The 20,187-nt window shown below is 40.7% G+C and overlaps 2 protein-coding genes across 3 annotated transcripts in view; both read left to right on the top strand.

The window, feature by feature from the left end:
- Nucleotides 1-8,660, top strand: part of TMLHE (trimethyllysine hydroxylase, epsilon) — a 105,361-nt gene extending 96,701 nt beyond the window's left edge. For both annotated transcript variants that reach the window (XM_050775476.1, XM_050775477.1), the window contains 2 exons: nucleotides 5,178-5,316; nucleotides 6,004-8,660. In XM_050775476.1, the coding sequence (XP_050631433.1) occupies nucleotides 5,178-5,316; nucleotides 6,004-6,135 (271 nt within the window). In that variant the 3' untranslated portion in view covers nucleotides 6,136-8,660. The remainder of the gene's footprint in view (nucleotides 1-5,177; nucleotides 5,317-6,003) is intronic.
- The window catches only part of CMC4 (C-X9-C motif containing 4), a 540,756-nt gene that overhangs the window by 181,344 nt on the left and 339,225 nt on the right, over nucleotides 1-20,187 (top strand). The window lies entirely within an intron of this gene.

The raw sequence follows: 20,187 nt of genomic DNA, 5'->3' as shown, positions 1-20,187 counted from the left end.
ACAAATGAACAGCATTTTTGAGCACTAAACAGAGGATTAAAATTATTTCCAAACACTAGAGAAAATTATTGAAAATTCTAATGTTTTAGGCTTAAAGTATCATTACCTTCATGAAAGCAAAAATCCTATAGATGATATTTTCTAATATATATATATATTCTAAGTACTATGAAATTATAATAGAAATCATCAATTAAAGTGTAACAAATAAGTAATATCTAACCACGGGCAAATTTATTTTAAGATCACTTTATTATATTTTATTTTATTGAATTTTAATTTAAAAATTTTTAATTATTATGGGTAAATAATAGTTGCATATATTTATGGAGTGCATGTGATGTTTTGATACAGGCATACAATATGTAATGATCAAATCAGGATAATTGGGGTATCTATCATTTCAAGCCTTTATTATTTCTTTGTGTTGGGAACACTCCAATTCTACTCTCTTAGTTATTTTTAAATATACAATAAGTTATTGTTAACTATAGTTGCCCTATTGTGCTGCCAAATACTAGATCTTATTCATTCTCTCTGTGTTTGTACATATTCGCCATCCTGACTTTCAGCCTATTTTTTGTCTTTTTAATGATAGCCTTTGTAACTGGGGTGAGGTGATATTGTGGTTTTGATTTGCATTTCCCTAACGATTAGTGATACGGAGCGTTTAAAAATATACCCATTTGCCATTTGTCTGCCTGCTTTTGAGAAATGTCTATTCAGAACTTTTGTCCATTTTTAAGGGATTATGTCTTTTTTGGTTATTGAGTTTGAGCTCCTTATATATTCTGGGCATTAATCTCTTGTAGATGCATAGTTTGCAAACATTTTCTCACATTCTGCGAGTTACCTCTTCACTCCATTGATTGATTGTTTCTTAGAAATTTTCAAATTACAATACACTGTTATTAACTATAGTCACCATGTTGAAAAATAGATCACTTGAACTTATTCCTCTGATCTAAAATTATGTATCCTTTGAGCAGCATATCCCCAACCACTACTCCACAACCCACCAGCCTCTGGTACCCACCATTCTGCTCTCTATTTCTATGATATCAACTTTTTTTTTCATTACACATATGAGTGAGATCATGCAGTACTGATATTTCTGTGCCTGGCTTATTTTCACTTAATGTTCTCCAGGTTCATCCATGTTGTCACAAATGACAGGACTTTCTTCTTTTTCAAGGATGAATAGTATTCCACTTTTTATACATACCACATTTTCTGTATATACTCTCCCATGTATTCTGCCTAGATTGATTTTATATCTTGGCTACTGTGAATATTTCTGCAAAGAACGTGGAATATATCTCTCAGACATACTGATTTCATTTCCTTTGGGTATACACCCAGTGGTGAGATTGCCAGATGATGTAGTAGTTCTGCTTTTAGTTTTTTTTTTTTTAGAAACCTCCATATTGTTTTCCATAATGGCTGTACTAATTCACATTCCCACCAACAGTGTGCAAGGGTTCACTTATCTCCACATCCTCATCAACATTGTTATCTTTTGTCCTTTTAATAATAGCCATCCTAAGGAGTATGAGGTGATATCTCGTGGTGGTTTTAATTTGAATTTATCTGATTATTAGTGATGTTGAGCACTTTTTCATATACCTGTTGGCCATTTGTATGTCTTCTTTTGAGAAATGTCGATCCAGATCCTTTTCCCATTTTTAAATCACGTTATTTGTTTTCTTACTATTGAGTTGTTTGAGTTCCTCAAATATTTTAGATATTAACCCCTTATCAGACGTATAGTTTGCAAATACTTTCTCCCATTCTGCAGGTTGTCTCTTCATTCTTTTGTTTCCTTTGCTGTGCCAGAAGCTTTTCAGTTTGATGTAATTTCATTTACCTATTTTTTCTTCCGTTGCTTATACTTTTGGATCATATCCAAAAAGTAATTGTATAGACGAATATCATAGAGTTATACCATATGTTTTCTTCTAGTAGATTTATGGTGTCAGGTCTTACATGTAAGTGTTTAATCCATTTTTAGTTGATTTTTGTATATGTTGTAATAAAAGGGTCTAATTTCATTCTTCTGCATGCGGACATCCAGTTTTCCCAGCACTGTTTATTGAATGTATAAGAGTTCTTTTCTCTCCACATACTTGCCAACATCTGTTATTTTTGGTCTTTGTAATAACAGCCATTCTACAATGGCCATATTCCCATACTGTGGGTTGTTTCTTCACTCTGTTGAGTGTTTCCCTTGCCTCACAGAAACTCTTTAGTTTAATCTAGTCTCATTTATCTATTTTTGGGTTTTGTTTCCTGTGCTTTTGGGGTCTTAGCAATAAAATCTTTTCCCAGAGCATTATCCTGGAGAGTCATCCCGAGGTTTTCTTCTAGCATTTTTATAATTTCTATAGCTCCTCCAAGATCACACGTCTGAACTGAGATTGTAACGGTGATCTATCTGAAAGCCCATTTATCTACCTATCTGAAAGCCCATCAGCTGTCACTTACACCACAATACACAAACCCATCAAATGCATTGTCCACTCAATTATGGAGCTGTCTTGGGAAATACTTGTCTGTCAGCTAAGAAGAAGGATAACCTTGTTAAATCTTCCTAGCTTTTCTTGTCAGATAAATGCCTGCTTTATTTGCTTGCCCCTGCTCCCAGGTCTCTCTTGCTTCATATCAAAGCAGGAAAGAAAGGAAAAACTGCACAATAATATGATGGCATCACTTTGTGCCAAAGTCCAGAAATAGTCTTATTCTAATCCAGAGAATATTGCACAACCATTTTGCTTATGTGTAATAGACTTTTCCTGATACTTTCTCTGTTGGCTTTAGAGAAAACACCGCCATCTAATATAAACAGTGAATAACAAATTCCATGTAAACTTGGACAAATCACAGGGCCTTATCATTATTTTCCTTATCTATAAAGTAAGATAATAACAGCTGTACTACTTACCACACGGGGTTATCATACAGAGGGTCAATGAGATACTGTATATGGAAACATTTCTAAACTGTAAATCTCAATTTGAAGTCAAAAGATTACAAGTGTTATCTGTAAAAATGTTGCTCTCATGAACAAGAGTACACAGGAATTACGATCATTTTTCTGTTCTCTGGCATAAATAATGAGTTAAAGAATTAAGGAGACCAGATTTCAAAACCTCTCTGCTACTTATAAACTTTGTGGCAGGTGTCTAAGTTTCAGTTGCCTTAAATGTAAAAGGTGGTTAATAACACTTTTCCTTCTGGGATGATGAAATAAGTAAATTTAAAAATATTTTTGCAAATGCCTAACCCAGCACTAGAAGTTTCTGGAAATGACAATGGGTGGTGAAGACTGTGCGTCCTCACTCCATTCTCCCTCCAGGCATGGCTCCTTGAAGCCTGGGAGGATGGACTATTATATTCTTTTTCTTTTTCTTTCTATTTTTTTTTTTTTTTTCCTTTGAGACAGAGTCTCGTTCTGTTGCCCAGGCTGGAGTGCAGTGGCACAATCTTGGCTCACTGCAGCCTCCGCTGCCCGGGTTCAAGTGATTCTCCTGCCTCAGTCTCCCAAGTAGCTGGGACTACAGACTACAGGCGTGTGCCACCGCGCCTGGCTAATGTTTTTTTGTTGTTGTTGTTGTTGTTGTTGTTTTTTGTATTTTTAGTAGCGATGGGGTTTCGCCATGTTGGCCAGGCTGGTCTTGAACTCCTGACCTCAGGTGATCTGCCCACTTCGGCCTCCCAAAGTACTGGGATTACAGGCGTGAGCCATCACACCTGGCCTATTTTTTCATTTGATTCTTGCAGTAGCCCTGTGAGATCAGCTAGGCAGATGTTATTATGCTCATTTTATATGCAACAAAACTAAGAATATTGGCTCTGATTGTGCCATGTACTATATAACACTAAGGAATATTGCCTGAGATGTCCAAAAATGACACCATTGGATGTTAATTTATCTTTGGAAAGAATATATTTGGCAGTATCTAGTAAATCTGAGCATACACATACCTTATGATCCATAAGTTCCATTCTTAAGTTTATTTCAAACAGGAGTGAATATATTTGTTCACCAAAGACATGTAATAGAATGTTCATAACAGCACTGTTTGTAGTAGTTCCAAACTGGAAATTACTCATATGTCCATCAACGGTAGAATGGATAAATAAATTGTGGTGTGATCACGCAATCAACTTCTGTATAGCACCAATAAACTATTGCTAAACAATGATGAAACTCCTAAACATAATATTAAATGAAAAAGCAGCCAGACACAAATGAATACATATTGTGATTGCATTTATATAAAGTTTTATATAAACAGGCAAAACTAATCTTTGGTGATAGAAGTCAGGATGGTAGTTACCCTTGGGTTGGGGGAGTGGCGTTACTGGAAAGGAGCATAAGGAAGGGTTCTGGGGTTCTGGTAATGATCTGTTTATTGACCTGGGTGCTAGTGATATGGATGCGATTACATCATGAAAATTCATCAAGCTTACGATTTGTGTACTTTCCCGTAATGTATAGTATACTTCAGTAAAAAGTTAATTTGCCTTAGGCAAAACAGAAACCCATTATCTTAGGCAAGGTTTTTCAGTGGCTTCCCATGGTACTCAGAATAAAATCCAAAATCCTTACCATGGCCTGCATGGCAATATATACATGATCTAGCCCCTGGCTACCTCCTCCACATGTAGCCGGTGCGCCTATAAATGTTAGGGTTGAATGAATGATTGAAGATCCCTGGGTGAATGGTCCACTAGGCTATAGCTGGGATTCCTCCCACAAAGGGAGACACCTGAGAAGTTGTAAGTCATCCTGTTAAAAGGAAAGCTTTGTTAGTATAACCTCTCTTGTCCACCCCACCTCAGTTTGGTGAGGAGAAAGCTCAGAGCTTTCCCCAGTGCTTCCATGAACTTTGGCCAGTAAAGACTTAAAATATCATATCATAAGATGAGAGAAACCAGTTGGAACTTAACTTCTATCCCGTATCCTTCGATTATTCAAAGAAAAACAAAATACGGTCAGCAGGCAGTGGAACTCCTCACTCCAATGTGATATTCCTGAGAGAATATTGACTTATTGTCACTTCGTCTCTGGGACAAGTATTGAACATAGGGGAAGCCTTATATAAAATTGTTCAATAAACAAAAGATGTCTTTAACATGTGTTTGAGATCTTTCTTCTCATGATTCCATGTTAGGTACAACAACTATGACCGGGCTGTCATCAATACCGTTCCTTATGATGTCGTCCATCGCTGGTATACAGCACACCGGACTCTAACGATAGAGTTGAGGAGACCTGAGAATGAGTTTTGGGTTAAACTAAAGCCTGGCAGGGTGGGTCCTAATCTCTAAAGATGTCAAGCAAGCTTGTAATAATGAAGCAGTGAAGAACGGGTACTTACTTAATATGTGAGTCACAATGTTGCAAAGGAAAAAGAGAAAAGAGTCCTTGGTGTTGGTCATGGTCCTGCGGCTCACTCACTGAATGCCCTGGAAGCAAGCCTCATCCCATCTCTAAGGCATCAGTAACTCTATTTGTATGGTGAGGGGGTTTAACTGGATGACCCCCAAGGGTCCTTCCAGCTTCATGATTCCATAGTTTTTATTTTGGTATTTCCTCTGGATGAAAAATACCTTCAGCTTAGCAAAAAATGTCATGAGATAATTTAACCCTTTGAGAAAGGGTAGAATAAGAATTAAAGAAAAAGAAAGAAACCAATTATCTGATTTGCTTTGATAAGAGAACAATTACTTGAGAAACAGAAGCTCTTCCACTGCAGGGCCTATTACCTACTGTTGCCTCTGTAACTTCCATTTAGCCTACTACAGGGCTATACACATCTTAGTTTCCAAACGTTTGTTTAATTTCAAAAGAAAAATACCTCATTTAATGTAACCAGAGAACAACCTAAAGCTTGTCTTTTAAATGATCTCTTCTGACTTAGGGTTCCTTTGGTCTGTCCTTCTTCTGATAGTGTTTTCTCTTTTTTTTTTTTTTTTTTTTTTTTTGCCCATTCACAGGTCCTATTTATAGACAACTGGCGTGTCCTACATGGCAGGGAATGCTTCACTGGCTACCGCCAACTCTGTGGCTGCTATTTAACAAGGGATGACGTATTAAACACTGCTCGCCTCTTGGGGCTTCAGGCTTAAAATTGACAGCATTGGGATTATGAATACACCTGGCACCCCGGCTACCAGAATTTCATATGCGCAGAATAATATTTAATATTGTGTCAAACTCTACTTCAGATTGTCTCCTTATCCCATCCCACAAAACAGAAGCTGTCCCTTTCTCTAGCAGGGGAGACTTGTTAGAGAGGGGGGACTCTGAGCTATCTAATGTCAGACTTCTAGTGGGGCAGCTCTCTTCCTCATGTTATAACATGGATCCACTTGTTTTATTTAAACCTTTTAATATAATTTTGGTCAATCTCCTTCAGAAATATAATCTCCATATTGATAGGAAAGCAATAATTGCCATGAGGTAGTGATTTTTTTTTTCCCCAAGTAGATCAGTTAGAAAGAAATGCATTCTAGAAATAACAAAAATCCTGATAAAGCAACAATTTGCAAAATTTTTGGTCTTAGGACACCTTAACACTCTTAAAAGTTATTGAAGGCCCCAAGGAGTTCTTGGGTGTGGGTTCTATCTATTGATACTAATTGTTTTAGGTATTAAGACTGGGAAATATTTAAAACTCAAGAACGCAGAAGCACACATCCCTCAGCTATCAGAGAGATGACATAACCATATGTCATGTAGCCTCTGGAAAAGTCCTCTGTCTCCTCACGAGATAATGAGAGGGGGAGAAAAAGCTACTATTGTCTTTGTAACTTCCACTTAGCCTACTACAGGGCTATGCACATCTGGGTTTCCAAAAGTCTGCTTAATTTCAAAAGAAAAATGCTTAATTGAATGTAACTCATCTTGGTGTTATTATACAAAATAATTTTTAATCTGCAGACCCACTAAAAAGGCCTCAGGGACTCCTCCAGGGGTCTTCAGACCATATTTTGAGAACCCATGGGCTAGCGACTACCTTGAGACAGTCCTTTACATAGGCCTGGGGATTAAAGGGTTTAGCTGAAACCCTAGATTTTTCTCTATAGCCTAATAGAACTCCAAACATTATAAGAATTGCTGGTAGCATAAGCTCAGGGATAAGGTGGGAATTGAGTTCAAATATAGTGTTTTATCTTCGATACAAATCATCTCTATAGGAGTTAAATTAGGAAGTCACAACAGCTCCTGTTGAACAAACTCATCAGTGTGGTAATCCTATGAGGGATAATTGCAGAAAGGTTTTAGAGACTTGTGAGGTTCCATATGATAATTCTTTACACACACACACACACACCACCACCACCACCACCAAGAGAAGTACACAGGGCTATCCTGTAATATTATTCAGGGAAATCAGCATGATAGATGCCGTGCCTCCAGAGAGTTCTCTGGAGATTACTACCCAAATGTGTATTTTGGCAATTTGGTGGTATTTAGGATGTAATATGTTTTCCTCCATTTCTGCTAATTTTTTTCTTTCTCTCTCTGTCTCTCTCATAAAATACTATACATGTTAATTACCAAGATTTGAATGAGTCAAATTTAGTAGCTTGCTGCTTTTATTTTTTAAATAGCTTCTTTTATGTATGGGGGGAGGGCAGGTTATGAAGCTTCTTTTCCCTCAGCTTTCATTGAAAGTGAAGCTGTACAATAACCACATTGACCACTGTAGAATGATGAAAGAGAATATAGGCTAGGATGCACACAAGAGGGGGGAAAAGGCATTATTAGTGAAGACAGGAGTTACAAAGCAAAGCAAAGTCAGTATTCAGATAGAGAATAGAGCCTAATCTGATGTTTGCAGGGAGTTCCTAGATCACATTTGGCAATTTACACATTATTTTATTGATACATCCAGTGCTCCAAAATGTGTTCCCAAAATATTTTGGCATTTTATTTGTACTATATAGGAATCTTTAGGGGAGTCCATGAAATTTGTTTTCCTCATAGGTCAAAGGACTGATAATTAACTTTGGTTCTTAAGGAGTATGCCCTTTAGCAAGAAGAACAGCAATAACATTTTACCCTGAAGTTTTTTCTCTATACCTACTATTATGCACTCCTAAAATATGTCATCATTAGTCTTCATGAGGATGTTTACCATTTTTGAAGTTTTGCGTAAATTAGCCTTGAAGATTACACTATAACTGAGGTCAGCATTGGTTTACGGCCAGCAAAGGACATGATCATGGCCCTGGAGAGATGAGGACACAAAACAAATCAATTTCCCCACTTACTGAAGGACTCCCCTTACCTTCTGTCTCTCCTGACACCTTGACTCGTTAATTATTTTACCCTCCTTTTTGGAAATTTGCAACCAATCCTTCTCAACAATGTACTCCCTTTGGTACATTGAAGAAAAAGAGAAGGGAATTATTTGAGTCCTGATCCTGATGCATTGAAAACTTCCTATGTGAGATGTTTCTTTTTTTTACATCTCTTCCAGGTGTCCCTGAGTATATAAGCATGGGTCTATGTCTACCAAGCTCACTGTAGAGTCACTTTTACCTTTTGCTATGGTGGAATGGGATCTGTAGGGTCAGGAACACAGCACCTAACACAGTGCCTTATGGACAGTAGTATTATAATACAGATGTATTGAAAGAATAAATGAATGAGTCCTTTTCAAACAAATTCACCAGAAGTTACCACATTCTCTGTATGTATGTCCTTTTTTGTTTGGCATTTAGCTGACACTGACTTTTGTTCGCTTTCATCTACAGTGACCAACCATCCTCTTGTGCCCAGAACTACAGGATTTTCCATTTTAAAACTAGGAGAGTCCCACACGAACCAGGACTGTTGGTCAGTCACCGTACCTTCTTGCTGCTAGCTATGTAGTTTTCTTTGGTTTTCATCACTGGTTCCCATTTCTTTGAAAGTGTTTGTAGGTCACAGACTGTGTAGTCCATGATGAAAAGAACAAAAGATGTACGAATTATGGTGTGTTGTGGTGATTCCCAAAGTAGGGTCCCCAGACCACCAGCAGCGGCATCATTTGAGAACTTCTTAGAAATGCACATTTTCAAGGCCCACCCCATGCCTACTAAGTAAGAAACTCTGGGCAGGGGTACCAGCAGTTTGTTTTAGCAAGTCCTCTGCAGGATTCTAACACATGACAAAGTTTGAGAACTACTGACAGGAAGAGTCCTGCTGCTGAGTTCTAGGCCCAGTTCTGGCACTGGCTCACTAAATGACTTGAGGCATGTACCTCTCCTATTTTGAACTTCAATTTTCTCTTCTGCGAAATGAAAGCCTTGGACTAGGCAGCATCTAAAGGCTCTGTCACTCTGTAATTGTGCGACTTTGGTAACTTTGTTTGACTTCTCATTGCTTAAGTGTTCTCATATGGGTATGGTAAGGAAAATATCTACCTCACAGGATTTTCTAACAATTTTGTGATTATTAAGTAAGATGACTGATGACTAATAATGACAGCCAACTCCTACACAGTGCTTTGTATATCCTGGACTGTTCTAAGTGCTTTTAATCCCTGCAACAATCCCATTCATCTCCATTTTACAAATGAAAAATAGAGGTCACACAACTAATACATGTCAGAGTTTGGATTAAAACCCAGAAAAATCTGTCCCCAGAGACAACAATGATTTTAACTAGCATGCCCTTTTGCTCAATAAATGTTAATTCCCTCACCCTTTCCAAACACACACAGTCTAGCTGACCATTCATAGACAATAATCCCACTTTCACAGTCCATCCAACAAGATCTTAAAAGAACCATGAGAATCTCTAGGTTTCTTTTGCAAACAGTTTTCAAGCATTTTTTTAAAAAAAGGAGGGGGGGTGGGGAGGGAGTGGCCAAGATGGCTGACTAGAAGCAGCCAGGGTGAGTGGTTCTCACGGAGAGGAAGGAAAGGGGCAAGTAAATACAGCACCTTCAACTGAAACATCCAGGTACCTGCATTGGGTCTAATCAAGGAAACAACTCGATCCACAGAGAATGAAGAAAAGCAAGGCAGGATGACAGCCCACCCAGGAGCAACATGGAGACAGAGGAACCTCCCCCACCCAGGGAAGTAGTGAGTGAATGTACGATCCTGGGAAACCACGCTCCTCCCATGGATCCTTGCAACCGTTGGGTCAGGAGATCCCCTCGTGAACCCACTCCACCAGGGCCTTCAGTCTGACAGACAGAGATACCTGGAGTCTCAGCAGAGCAGCCGCTTCAGCACGTGCAGAGACCCAGGAGCTTTACATACTCCAGCTCTGGGTTTCCCAGCAAAAGTAACTGCAACTCCTGCAAAGCGGGAGATTAGACCCCTGTACATACCCCTAGGAAAGAGGCTGAATCCAGGGGGCCAAGCAGCAACAATCTGCGGGCCCCACTTCCACTGCACCTCACAGGATAAGACCCACTGGTTTGGAGTTCCAGCCAGCCACCAGCAGCAGTGTTGCACCTACCTGGGACAGAGGTCCCAGGGGGAGGGGCAGGCTGCTCTCTGGGACAGAGCTCACAGAAGTGGTACCCCAGAACAGCACAGCACAGCTGCTCTTCAGAAGCATGGCCAGACTGCTTCTTTAAGCAGGTGCCCAATCTGTTCCTCCTCACTGGGTGGGACTTTTCAACCAAGGCCTCCAGCAACCCCTACTGGTGTTCTCTGGCTGACAGAGATTTGAATTCTCCCTGCAACAGAGCTCCGGGAGGGAGGGGCCACCGTCTTTGCTGTTTGGGCGACTTAGCTGTTCCAGCCTCCAGGCTTTGGAGAGCCCACACCAACCAGGGGTGGAAGCAGTGCCCCAGCACAGCACAGCTGATCTGCGAAAGCATGGCCAGACTGCTTCTTTAAGCAGTTCCCTGATCCCATTCCTCCTGATTGGGTGAGACCTCCCAACCAGGGTCTCCAGCCTCATCCTACAGGTGCGTTTGGGCTGGCAACAGGTCTGTACCTCCCTGGGTTGGAGCTCCCAGAGGAAGAGGCAGGCTGACATCTTTGCTGTTTCACAGCCTTCACTGGTGATAGCTCCAGGTACTGGAAAATCCAAGGCAACTAGGAACTGGGGAAGAAGCCCAGCAAACTACAGCAGCCCTACAGAAACATGGCCAGACTGTTAAAAGAAAAAAAAAAAAAAAATCAAAAGGTCAGCAACCTCAAAGATTGAAGGTAGATAAGCCCACAAAGATGAGAAAGAATCAGTGCAAGAATGCTGAAAACTCAAGAAGCCAGAGTGCCCTGTTTCCTCCAAATGACTTCATCACCTCTCTAGCAAGGGTTTGGAATTGGGCTGAGGCTGAGATGGCTGAAATGACATAAGTAGAATTCACAATATGGATAGGAATGAACTTCACTGAGTTAAAAGAGTACATTGTAACCCATTGCAAGCAAGCTAAAAGTCATGATAAAACACTGCAGGAGCTGACAGACAAAATAGCCCATATAGAGAAGAATGTAACCAACCTGATGGAACTGAAAAAACACACTACAAGAATTTCATAATGCAATCACAAGTACTAATAGCAGAATAGACAAAGCAGAGGAAAGAATTTCAGAGAGCTTGAAGACTGGCTTTCTGAAATAAGACTGGCAGACAAGAATAGAGAAGAAAGAATGAAAAGCAATGAACAAAACCTCCGAGAAATATGGGCTCATGTAAAGAGAGCAAATCTAAGACTGATTGGTGCCCCTGAAAGAGATGGGGGAAATGGAACCAATTTGGAAAACGTATTTCAGGATATCATCTACGAGAAATTCCCTAACCTAGCTAGAGAGGCCAACATTCAAATTCAGGAAATCCAGAGAACTCCAGGAAGATACTCCACGAGAGGAACATCCCCAAGACAGATAATCATCAGATTCTCCAAGGTTGAAATGAAAGAAAAAATGTTAAAGGCAGCTAGAGAGAAAGGCCAGGTCACCTACAAGGGGAAGCCCTTCAGACTAACAGCGGATGTCTCAGTGGAAAACCTACAAGCCAGAAGAGACTGGGGGTCAATATTCAACATTCTTAAAGAAACTCCAACCCAGAATTTCATATCAGGCCAAAGTAAGCTTCATAAGTGAAGAAGAAATAAGATCATTTTCAGACAAGCAAATGTCGAGGGAATTTGTTACCACCAGACCTGCCCTACAAGAGCTCCTGAAGGAAGCACTAAATGTGGAAAGGAAAGATGGTTACCAGCCACTCCAAAAACACACTGAAGCACTCAGACCAGTGACACTATAGAGCAAACATGTAAGCAAGTCTGCAAAATAACCAGCTAGCATCATGATGAAAGGATCAAATCCAAACATACCAACACTAACCTTAAATGTAAATGGGCTAAATGCCCCAATTAAAAGACACAGAGTAGCAAGCTGGATAAGGAACTGAGATCCAATGGTATGCTGTCTTCAAGAGAACCATCGCACATGCAATGACACACATAGGCTCAAAATAAAAAGATGGAGGAAAATCTACCAAGCAAACGGAAAACATAAAAAAGCAGCAGTTGCAATCCTAGTTACTGACAAAACAGACTTTAAATCAACAAAGATTAAAACACACACACACACACACACACACACACACACACACACACACACACACACAAAGAAGGGCATTACATAATGGTAAACGGTTCAATTCAACAAGAAAATCTAACTATCCTAAATACATATGGACCCAACACAGGAGCACCCAGATTTATAAAGCAAGTTCTTAGAGGCCTTCACACAGACTTAGACTGCCACGCAATGATAGTGGGAGACTTTTTAACACCCCACTGACAATATTAGACAGCTCATTGAGAGAGACAATTAACAAAGATATTCAGGACCTGAACTCAGCACTGGATCAAATGGACCTGGTGGATATCTACAGAACTCTCCACCCCAAAACAACAGAATATACATTCTTCTGATCACCACATGGCACTTACTCTAAAATCGACCACATAATCAGAAGTAAAACACTCCTCAAAAAATGCAAAAGAACTGAAATCATGACAAACAGTCTCTTGGGCCACAGAAGAATCAAATTTGAAATCAAGACTAAGAAATTCACTAAAAACCATGCAATTACATGGAAACTGAATAACCTGCTCCTGAATGACTTTTGGGTAAATAATGAAATTTAGGCAGAAATCAAGAAGTTCTATGAAACTAATGAGAACAAAGATACAAAGTACCAGAATCTCTGGGACACAGCGAAGGCAGTGTTAAAAAGGAAATTTACAGCACTAAATGCGCACATCAAAAAGTTAGAAAGATCTCAAGTTAATAACCTAACATCACTACTAAAAGAACTAGAGAAGCAAGAGCAAACAAATCCCAAAACCAGCAGAAGACAAGAAATAACAAAAATCAGAGCTGAACTGAAGGAGATAGAGACATGAAAAACTCTTCAAAAAATGAAAGAATCCAGAAGCTGTTTTTCTTCTTTGAAAAAAAGTAATAAAATAGACAGACCACTAGCTAGACTAATAAAGAAGGAAAGACAGAAGATTCAGATAAACACAATCAGAAATGATAAGGGGAATATTTACCACTGACCCCACAGAAATACCAACAACCATCAGAGGATATTGTGAACACCTCTGTGCACATAAACTAGGAAGTCTAGAAGAAATGGACAAATCCCTGGACACACACACCTCCCCAAGGCTGAATCAGGAAGAAACTGAATCCCTGAACAGACCAGTAATGAGTTCAGAAATTGAGGCAGTAATAAATAGCCTACCAACCAAAAAAATCCCAGGACCAGATGGATTCACAGCTGAATTCTACCAGATGTACAAAGAGGAACTGGTAGCATTCCTACTGAAACTATTTCAAAAAATTGAGAAGGAGGGACTCCTCCCTAACTCATTCTATGAGGCCAGGCCAGCATCATCCTGAAACCAAAACCTGGCAGAGATTCAACAACAGAAGAAAACTTCAGGCCAGTATCCTTCATGAACATCCATGCAAAAATCCTCAACAAAATGCTGGCAAACTGAATCCAGCAGCACATCAAAAAGCTTATCCACCACGATCAAGTTGGCTTCATCCCCGGGATGCAAGGTTGGTTCAACTTATGTGGATCAATAAATGTGACTCATCACATAAACAGAACTAAAGACAAAACCCACGTGATTATCTCAATAGATGCAGAAAACGCTTTTGATAAAATTCAACATCCCTTCATGTTAAAAACTCCCAATAAACTAGGTATTGAAGGACCATGCCTCAAAATAATAAGAGCCATCTGTGACAAAGGCACAGCCAACATCATACTGAATGGACAACAGCTGGAAGCATTCCCCTTGAAAACCAGCACAAGACAAGGATGCCCTCTCTCACCACTCCTATTCAACGTAATATTGGAAGTTCTGGCCAGGGCAATCAGGCAAGAGAAAGAAATAAACGGCATCCAAATTGGAAGAGAGGAAGTCAACCTATCCCTGCTTGCAGATGACATGATCCTATATCTAGAAAACCCCATTGTCTCAGCCCAAAGGCTTCTTAAGCTGATAAACAACTTCAGCAAAATCTCAGGGTACAGAATCAATGTGCAAAAATCACTAGCATTCCTATACACCAGCAACAGTAAAGCCGAGAGCCAAATCAGGAATGAACTCCCATTCACAATTCCTACAAAAAGAATAAAATACCCAGGAATACAGCTAACTAGGGAGGTGAAAGATCTCTACAAGGAGAACTAAAACCACTGCTCAAAGAAATCAGAGATGACACACACAAAAAATGGAAAAACATTTCATGCTCATGGATAGGAAGAATCAGTATTAAAATGGGCATACTGCCCAAAGCAATTTATAGAGTCAATGCTATTCCCATTAAACTATCACTGACAGTCTTCACAGAACAAGAAAAAAAAAATCTATTTTAAAATTCATATAGAACAAAAAAAAAAAAAAAAAAAAAAAAAGCCTGAATAGCGAAGGCAATCCTAAGCAAAAAGGACAAAGCTGGAGGCATCACGCTACCTGACTTCAAACTATACTACAAGGCTACAGTAACCCAAACAGCATGGTACTGGTACAAGAACAGACACATAGACAAATGGAACAGAATAGAGAACCCAGAAATGAGACCACACGCCTACAACTATCTGATCTTCGACAAACCTGACAAAAACAAGCAATGGGGAAAGGATTCCCGGTTCAATAAATGGTGCTGGGATAGCTGGCTAGTCATATGCAGAAGATTAAAACCGGCTCCCTTGCTTACACTAGATACAAAGATTAACTCAAGATGGATTAAAGACTGAAATGTAAAACCCCAAACTATGAAAACTCTAATACCATTCAGGGCATAGGCATGGGCAAAGACTTCATGATGAAGACGCCAAAAGCAATTGCAACAAAAGCAAAAAATTGACAGATGGGGTCTAATAAAACTAAAGAGCTGCACACAGTGAAAGAAACTATCAACAGAGTAAACAGACAACCTACAGAATGGGAGAAAAATATTTGCAAACTACGCATCTGACAAAGGTCTAACATCCAGCATCTATAAGGAACTTAAACAAATTTACAGGAAAACAAACAACCCCATACAAAAGTGGGAAAAGCACATGAACAGACACTTTTCAAAAGGAGACATACATGCGGCCAACAGTCATATGAAGAAAAAAAGGTCAACATCACTGATCATTAGAGAAATGCAAATCAAAACTACAATGAGATACCAACTAATATTAGCCAAAATGGCCATTATTAAAAAGTCAAAAAATAACAGATGCTGGCAAGGCTGTGGAGAAAAAGGAATGCTTATACACTGTGGGATTGTAAACAAGTTCAGCCACTGTGGAAGACAGTGTGGTGATTCCTCAAAGACCTAAAGTCAGAAATACCATTCAACCCAGTAATCCCATTACTGGGTCTACACCCAAAGGACTAAAAATCATTCTATTACAAAGACACATGCACGTGTATGTTCATTGCAGCACTATTCACAATAGCAAAGACACGGAATCAGCCAAAATCCCCATCAGTGACGGACTGGAGAAAGATAATGTGGTACATATACACCATGGAATACTATGCAGCCATAAAAAAGGAATGAGATAATGTTCTTTGCAGGGACATGGAGGGAGCTGGAGGCCATTATCCTTAGCAGACTAACACAGGAACAGAAAACCAAATACTGCATGTTCTCACTTATAAGTGAGAGCTAAATGATGAGAACACATGGACACATAGAGGGGGACAACACACACTGGGGCCTTTTGGAGGACAGAGGGTGGGAGGAGGGAGAGGATCAAGAAAAACAACTAATGGGTACTAAGCTTAATGCCTGGGTGATGAAATCATCTATGCAACAAATCCCCTATGACACAAGTTTACCTATGTAACAAACCTGCACTTGTACCCCTGAACTTAAAAGTTAAAAAAAAAAAGAGAGATATTTAGTGGTTAATAAACTCTAAATGAAGCATTTCAAACTTAAAAACAAAATCTGGCCAGGTGCCAGGGCTCACGCCTGTAATCCCAGCACTTTTGGAGGCCAAGGCAGGAGGATCGCTTGAGGTCAGGAGTTTGAAACCAGCCTGGGCAGCAAAGTGAGACCCCGTTTCTACAAAAAGTAGAATTAAAAGAAAAATTAGTTAGGTGGAGTCACGAGTGCCTGCCGTCCCAACTACTCGGGAAGCTGAGGTGGGAGGCTCTCTTGAGCCCAGAAGTTCGAGGCTACTGTGAGCTATGATCACGCCACTGCACTCCAGCCTGGGTAACAGAGCAAGACCATGTCTCGAAAACAAAAACAAAACAAAACAAAACAAAAAAATCATCATTTCTCATTTTGCCTCTTCCAAGAATGGAAGGAAATTAACCTATTCAGTACTTTTTTTTTTCTCTTGCAAAATACCAGTCAGTTGATAGGCTCAAAACCCTTTGATAGAACATATCCATATCACTGGCCCCAGGGTGCTCTTGGGAATATTGGAAATCCACTCACTTAGCTCAGCTGTGGATTAGCTCAACTCTTAGTTACGAGGCCAGAGCATGTCTGCATCCTCACCTCCCTAAGCCTGCAGCTCATCAGAACCAAAGACCCTGGCAGAGTTTGGCGGTGGTTTTCTTTTTTGTCAGACTTACAGTCAGGGGTTGGTGGGTTTGTGGGTAGCTCCATTCTAGTCCTTGGCTTTAATCCGTGAGCCTGGCTTTTGTCTTCCATCTTGCTCAGGGTACTTTGGAAACGCTATACATTGCAGGAGCTTAGCTTCTGGCTACCATGGTTTGCTTCCAGAGCAACAAGTGTAGTACTTCAACATGGAGACAATTATCTTTTGTTTTTGTTTTGTTTTGTTTGTTTTGTCTTGGCTATGCCTTTTTGAGTTTACCTTTTTATATTTTGTCCATCATTGCCATGTGTTTGGAGCAGTGAGCGTTCCATAACATGAACTCACTGTACCATCATGAATGGGAAGTCAGGGGAAACCTTTTCCATGTGGATTTTACTCTTCCCTGATTCCCTCAGTTGGGTTGGCAAAATACGACTGTGCACTTTCTTGATGATTCGGGCTTATCTTTATGACTGTCTGTTTCTGTGTCAGACTGTAAAGCAGTATAAAAAAGTCTTTAGCTTGATTAACGCAATCCACACTTCCTTTCTGGAAAAAATGGGGGGGGGGGCATTTTTTACAGTTGCAATAAATCATCTTAAGCCATGTTGGTGTATATCATATAGATTAGTGGTGGTGTTCTAGCTTACTTTCTGTGTGGGCAGACAGGCATGGTGATTCGTGCCCTGCACAACTGAAGATCACAAGGGCTAATGCTGTGTAAACCTGTGAACTCAGTGAAGGGTTTTCTCTGTTAGCCTCATCTTTCTCCATCGTCTACCCACTGATGGTGGCCACTCCCTCCAATTCAGGTACTCAGTATCCTCTCACCATCTGCTTTCTAGCTTCCTCTCTGATGCCTTGACTGAGGCAGTGTCATGTCATAGGAAGGGCACAAACTTGGAATGATCTGGGCTTGAATTCTGTCTCTGACTTTGGGAAGCTGCTTTCCTTCCTTGAGCCTGTGTTTCTACCTATGCAAAGTGGGGCTAATAAATGCCAGCTACCTGAAAAATCTATGATGAAGAATGAATCTATACATGTGTATAAAGTGTGAGCAGCACATAAAAAACCCTCAGTACATAGTAGTTGTTTATCATTGTTGACAATATCAGTATTTGAGAGAAGAGGAGGAATCAGGGCTGTGTGATCCCTATGTGTTTGACAGGAATCAACATTCTACTTAGAGGGAAGCAGCAAATTTATGACAGTCAGAATTGGAAAAGTATGTGAAAATGGTAGGGGTCAGAGAGAGTAGGTAAGTTGTGGAGCACAGATATATTGGCAAGACAGCTGAACTTCTAGGCCTGAGGGTTCCTGGATAGGAAGTTAGTTTGGGGTTTTGGCAGTCCAAAGGCTGACAGCTGAAAGAACAGAATGGTCAGAGAGCAGGTCAGAGAGCCAGATGAGAAAAGCTGAGTCTGGAGAGTTTTAGGGAGAGTGGTGTGGTAACAAAGGCATGTAGAATCAATGAGACAGGCAGGCAGACACCCATGCAGGGGATGATGCATAGTTAAGGTGGAGCACATACTTCCACATCTAACTTCACCATCTCCCAATACCCCACTGGAACTGCTGCAAATATGATTTTTGAAAGGATCAGAAGGATAGGATTGAAGATGAAATAAAAAGGGTTGAAGAACAGGAAAGGAGGCAACAACTAAATTTTGGATGCTGAAGAACAGACGATGAGTGGCAACTGACTTAGCAGATCCAAGAAGGCCACAAACTAGGAATTCTGAGACCTTAGTGGGAAAAGCAAAAAGCCAACTCGATTTACTCCCCACCTCCAGAAATCCTCAAAGGCTGTAACAAGGTAACTCTGGAAGTGGAGTTCCCTCTGGAAGTGAAGGGGGATGGGAATCAAAATAATGAAGGCTGTTTGAAAACTCCTTTAAGAAGTAGATTCATTGCCAAATCCCCTCCTGCTGTCAATGCCAGTGAGGGGCTGGCCCTCCCGTGCTCTGACAGAAGTCTGGTGTGTTAGTCCCTAGAGAGGGTAAAGCAGAGGGTCTCTGGATGGGGAGTTCCCAGACTTAGTTGAGGGCTGGGGTTCTGTACTGAAAACAGGGGTGTTGAGTGGAAGCATGTGTCCTGAAAGCTGTGAACCCCCAGTCTTCTTCCCTGCCCCTGCCTCTAAAATTCTCGCAGCTGGAAGAGTCTTCTGTGAGCCATCTGACCAACCTGAGAGAAAAAGATCTAAGGAGACTGACACTGAAGGCTCCCCAGTAAAGGGCTCACTCAGCTGGGTTACTCCCCAATGAGGTACATAGTTTGATACTGTGAGGAAGAAGACACCCATTCAGTTGAGGGTACTCATTTTTGGAGTAGGAGGAGAGACCTGAGCATTTTAGTTACTGCAAGGAAAGGAGCCAGGCACAGAAGACGGAGAGATTAGAGATTCTTGAGAGAAGAGGTAATTGATGGAGTGAGGCACCTGGGGAGGCAGGATAGGATGGAACCCAGAGCGGGAGTGGAAGTGACAGCCTGAGTCAGAATAAAGAACCTTCATCTCGCACTGAGATAGGATGAAAAGAAATGAGATCTGGTTATAGACTCAATTCAATCCATTATTATTTTGCAGCTACTCTATCCAAGGCGTTGTGTGGGGTAGTGTTCATTCATCCATCCGCTCATTCATCCAACATTTTTTGGAGCAACTACTGTGTTCCAGGCCCTGTGCTGGGTGCTGGAGATACCGAGATGAATCAGACAAGGTTCCAGTCCTCAAGGAGCTCACAGTCACAGGGCGAAAGCAGGCTCACAACATACGGCAATATGTGCCGTGAAAACTGAGCACAGAGGGCTGTGAGAACACAGAGCAAGGGACACTGTAGAGAAGGGAATGAAGCAGATATGGAAATGGATATAGAACAAGACATGGACTGCTCTGTGTGTTCAAGGGCAGAGAGATCTCATCCAGCAGGGCCCATCTGCAGAGGTTTCATGAAGTTAGGTGGTCTTTGAGTTGAAACCAAGAGGATGCCTAGGATTTCTTTCAACCTGCAGTGACATGGGGGTGGGGAGGGGGTGCCCACCAAGAGGTGAAGACAGATGCAAAGATCCAGTGGCAGGAAATTGCAAGAAGACATGTTCAGGGTAGAGGGAGAGGCCCTGGTTGAGCACCTGAGAAGCCC

Source organism: Macaca thibetana, chromosome X, assembly GCF_024542745.1.
Source record: "Macaca thibetana thibetana isolate TM-01 chromosome X, ASM2454274v1, whole genome shotgun sequence".
NCBI classification, from domain to species: domain Eukaryota; kingdom Metazoa; phylum Chordata; class Mammalia; order Primates; family Cercopithecidae; genus Macaca; species Macaca thibetana.
Note: the sequence above shows the minus strand (reverse complement) of the source record. Positions and strands in the feature narration are given on the sequence as shown.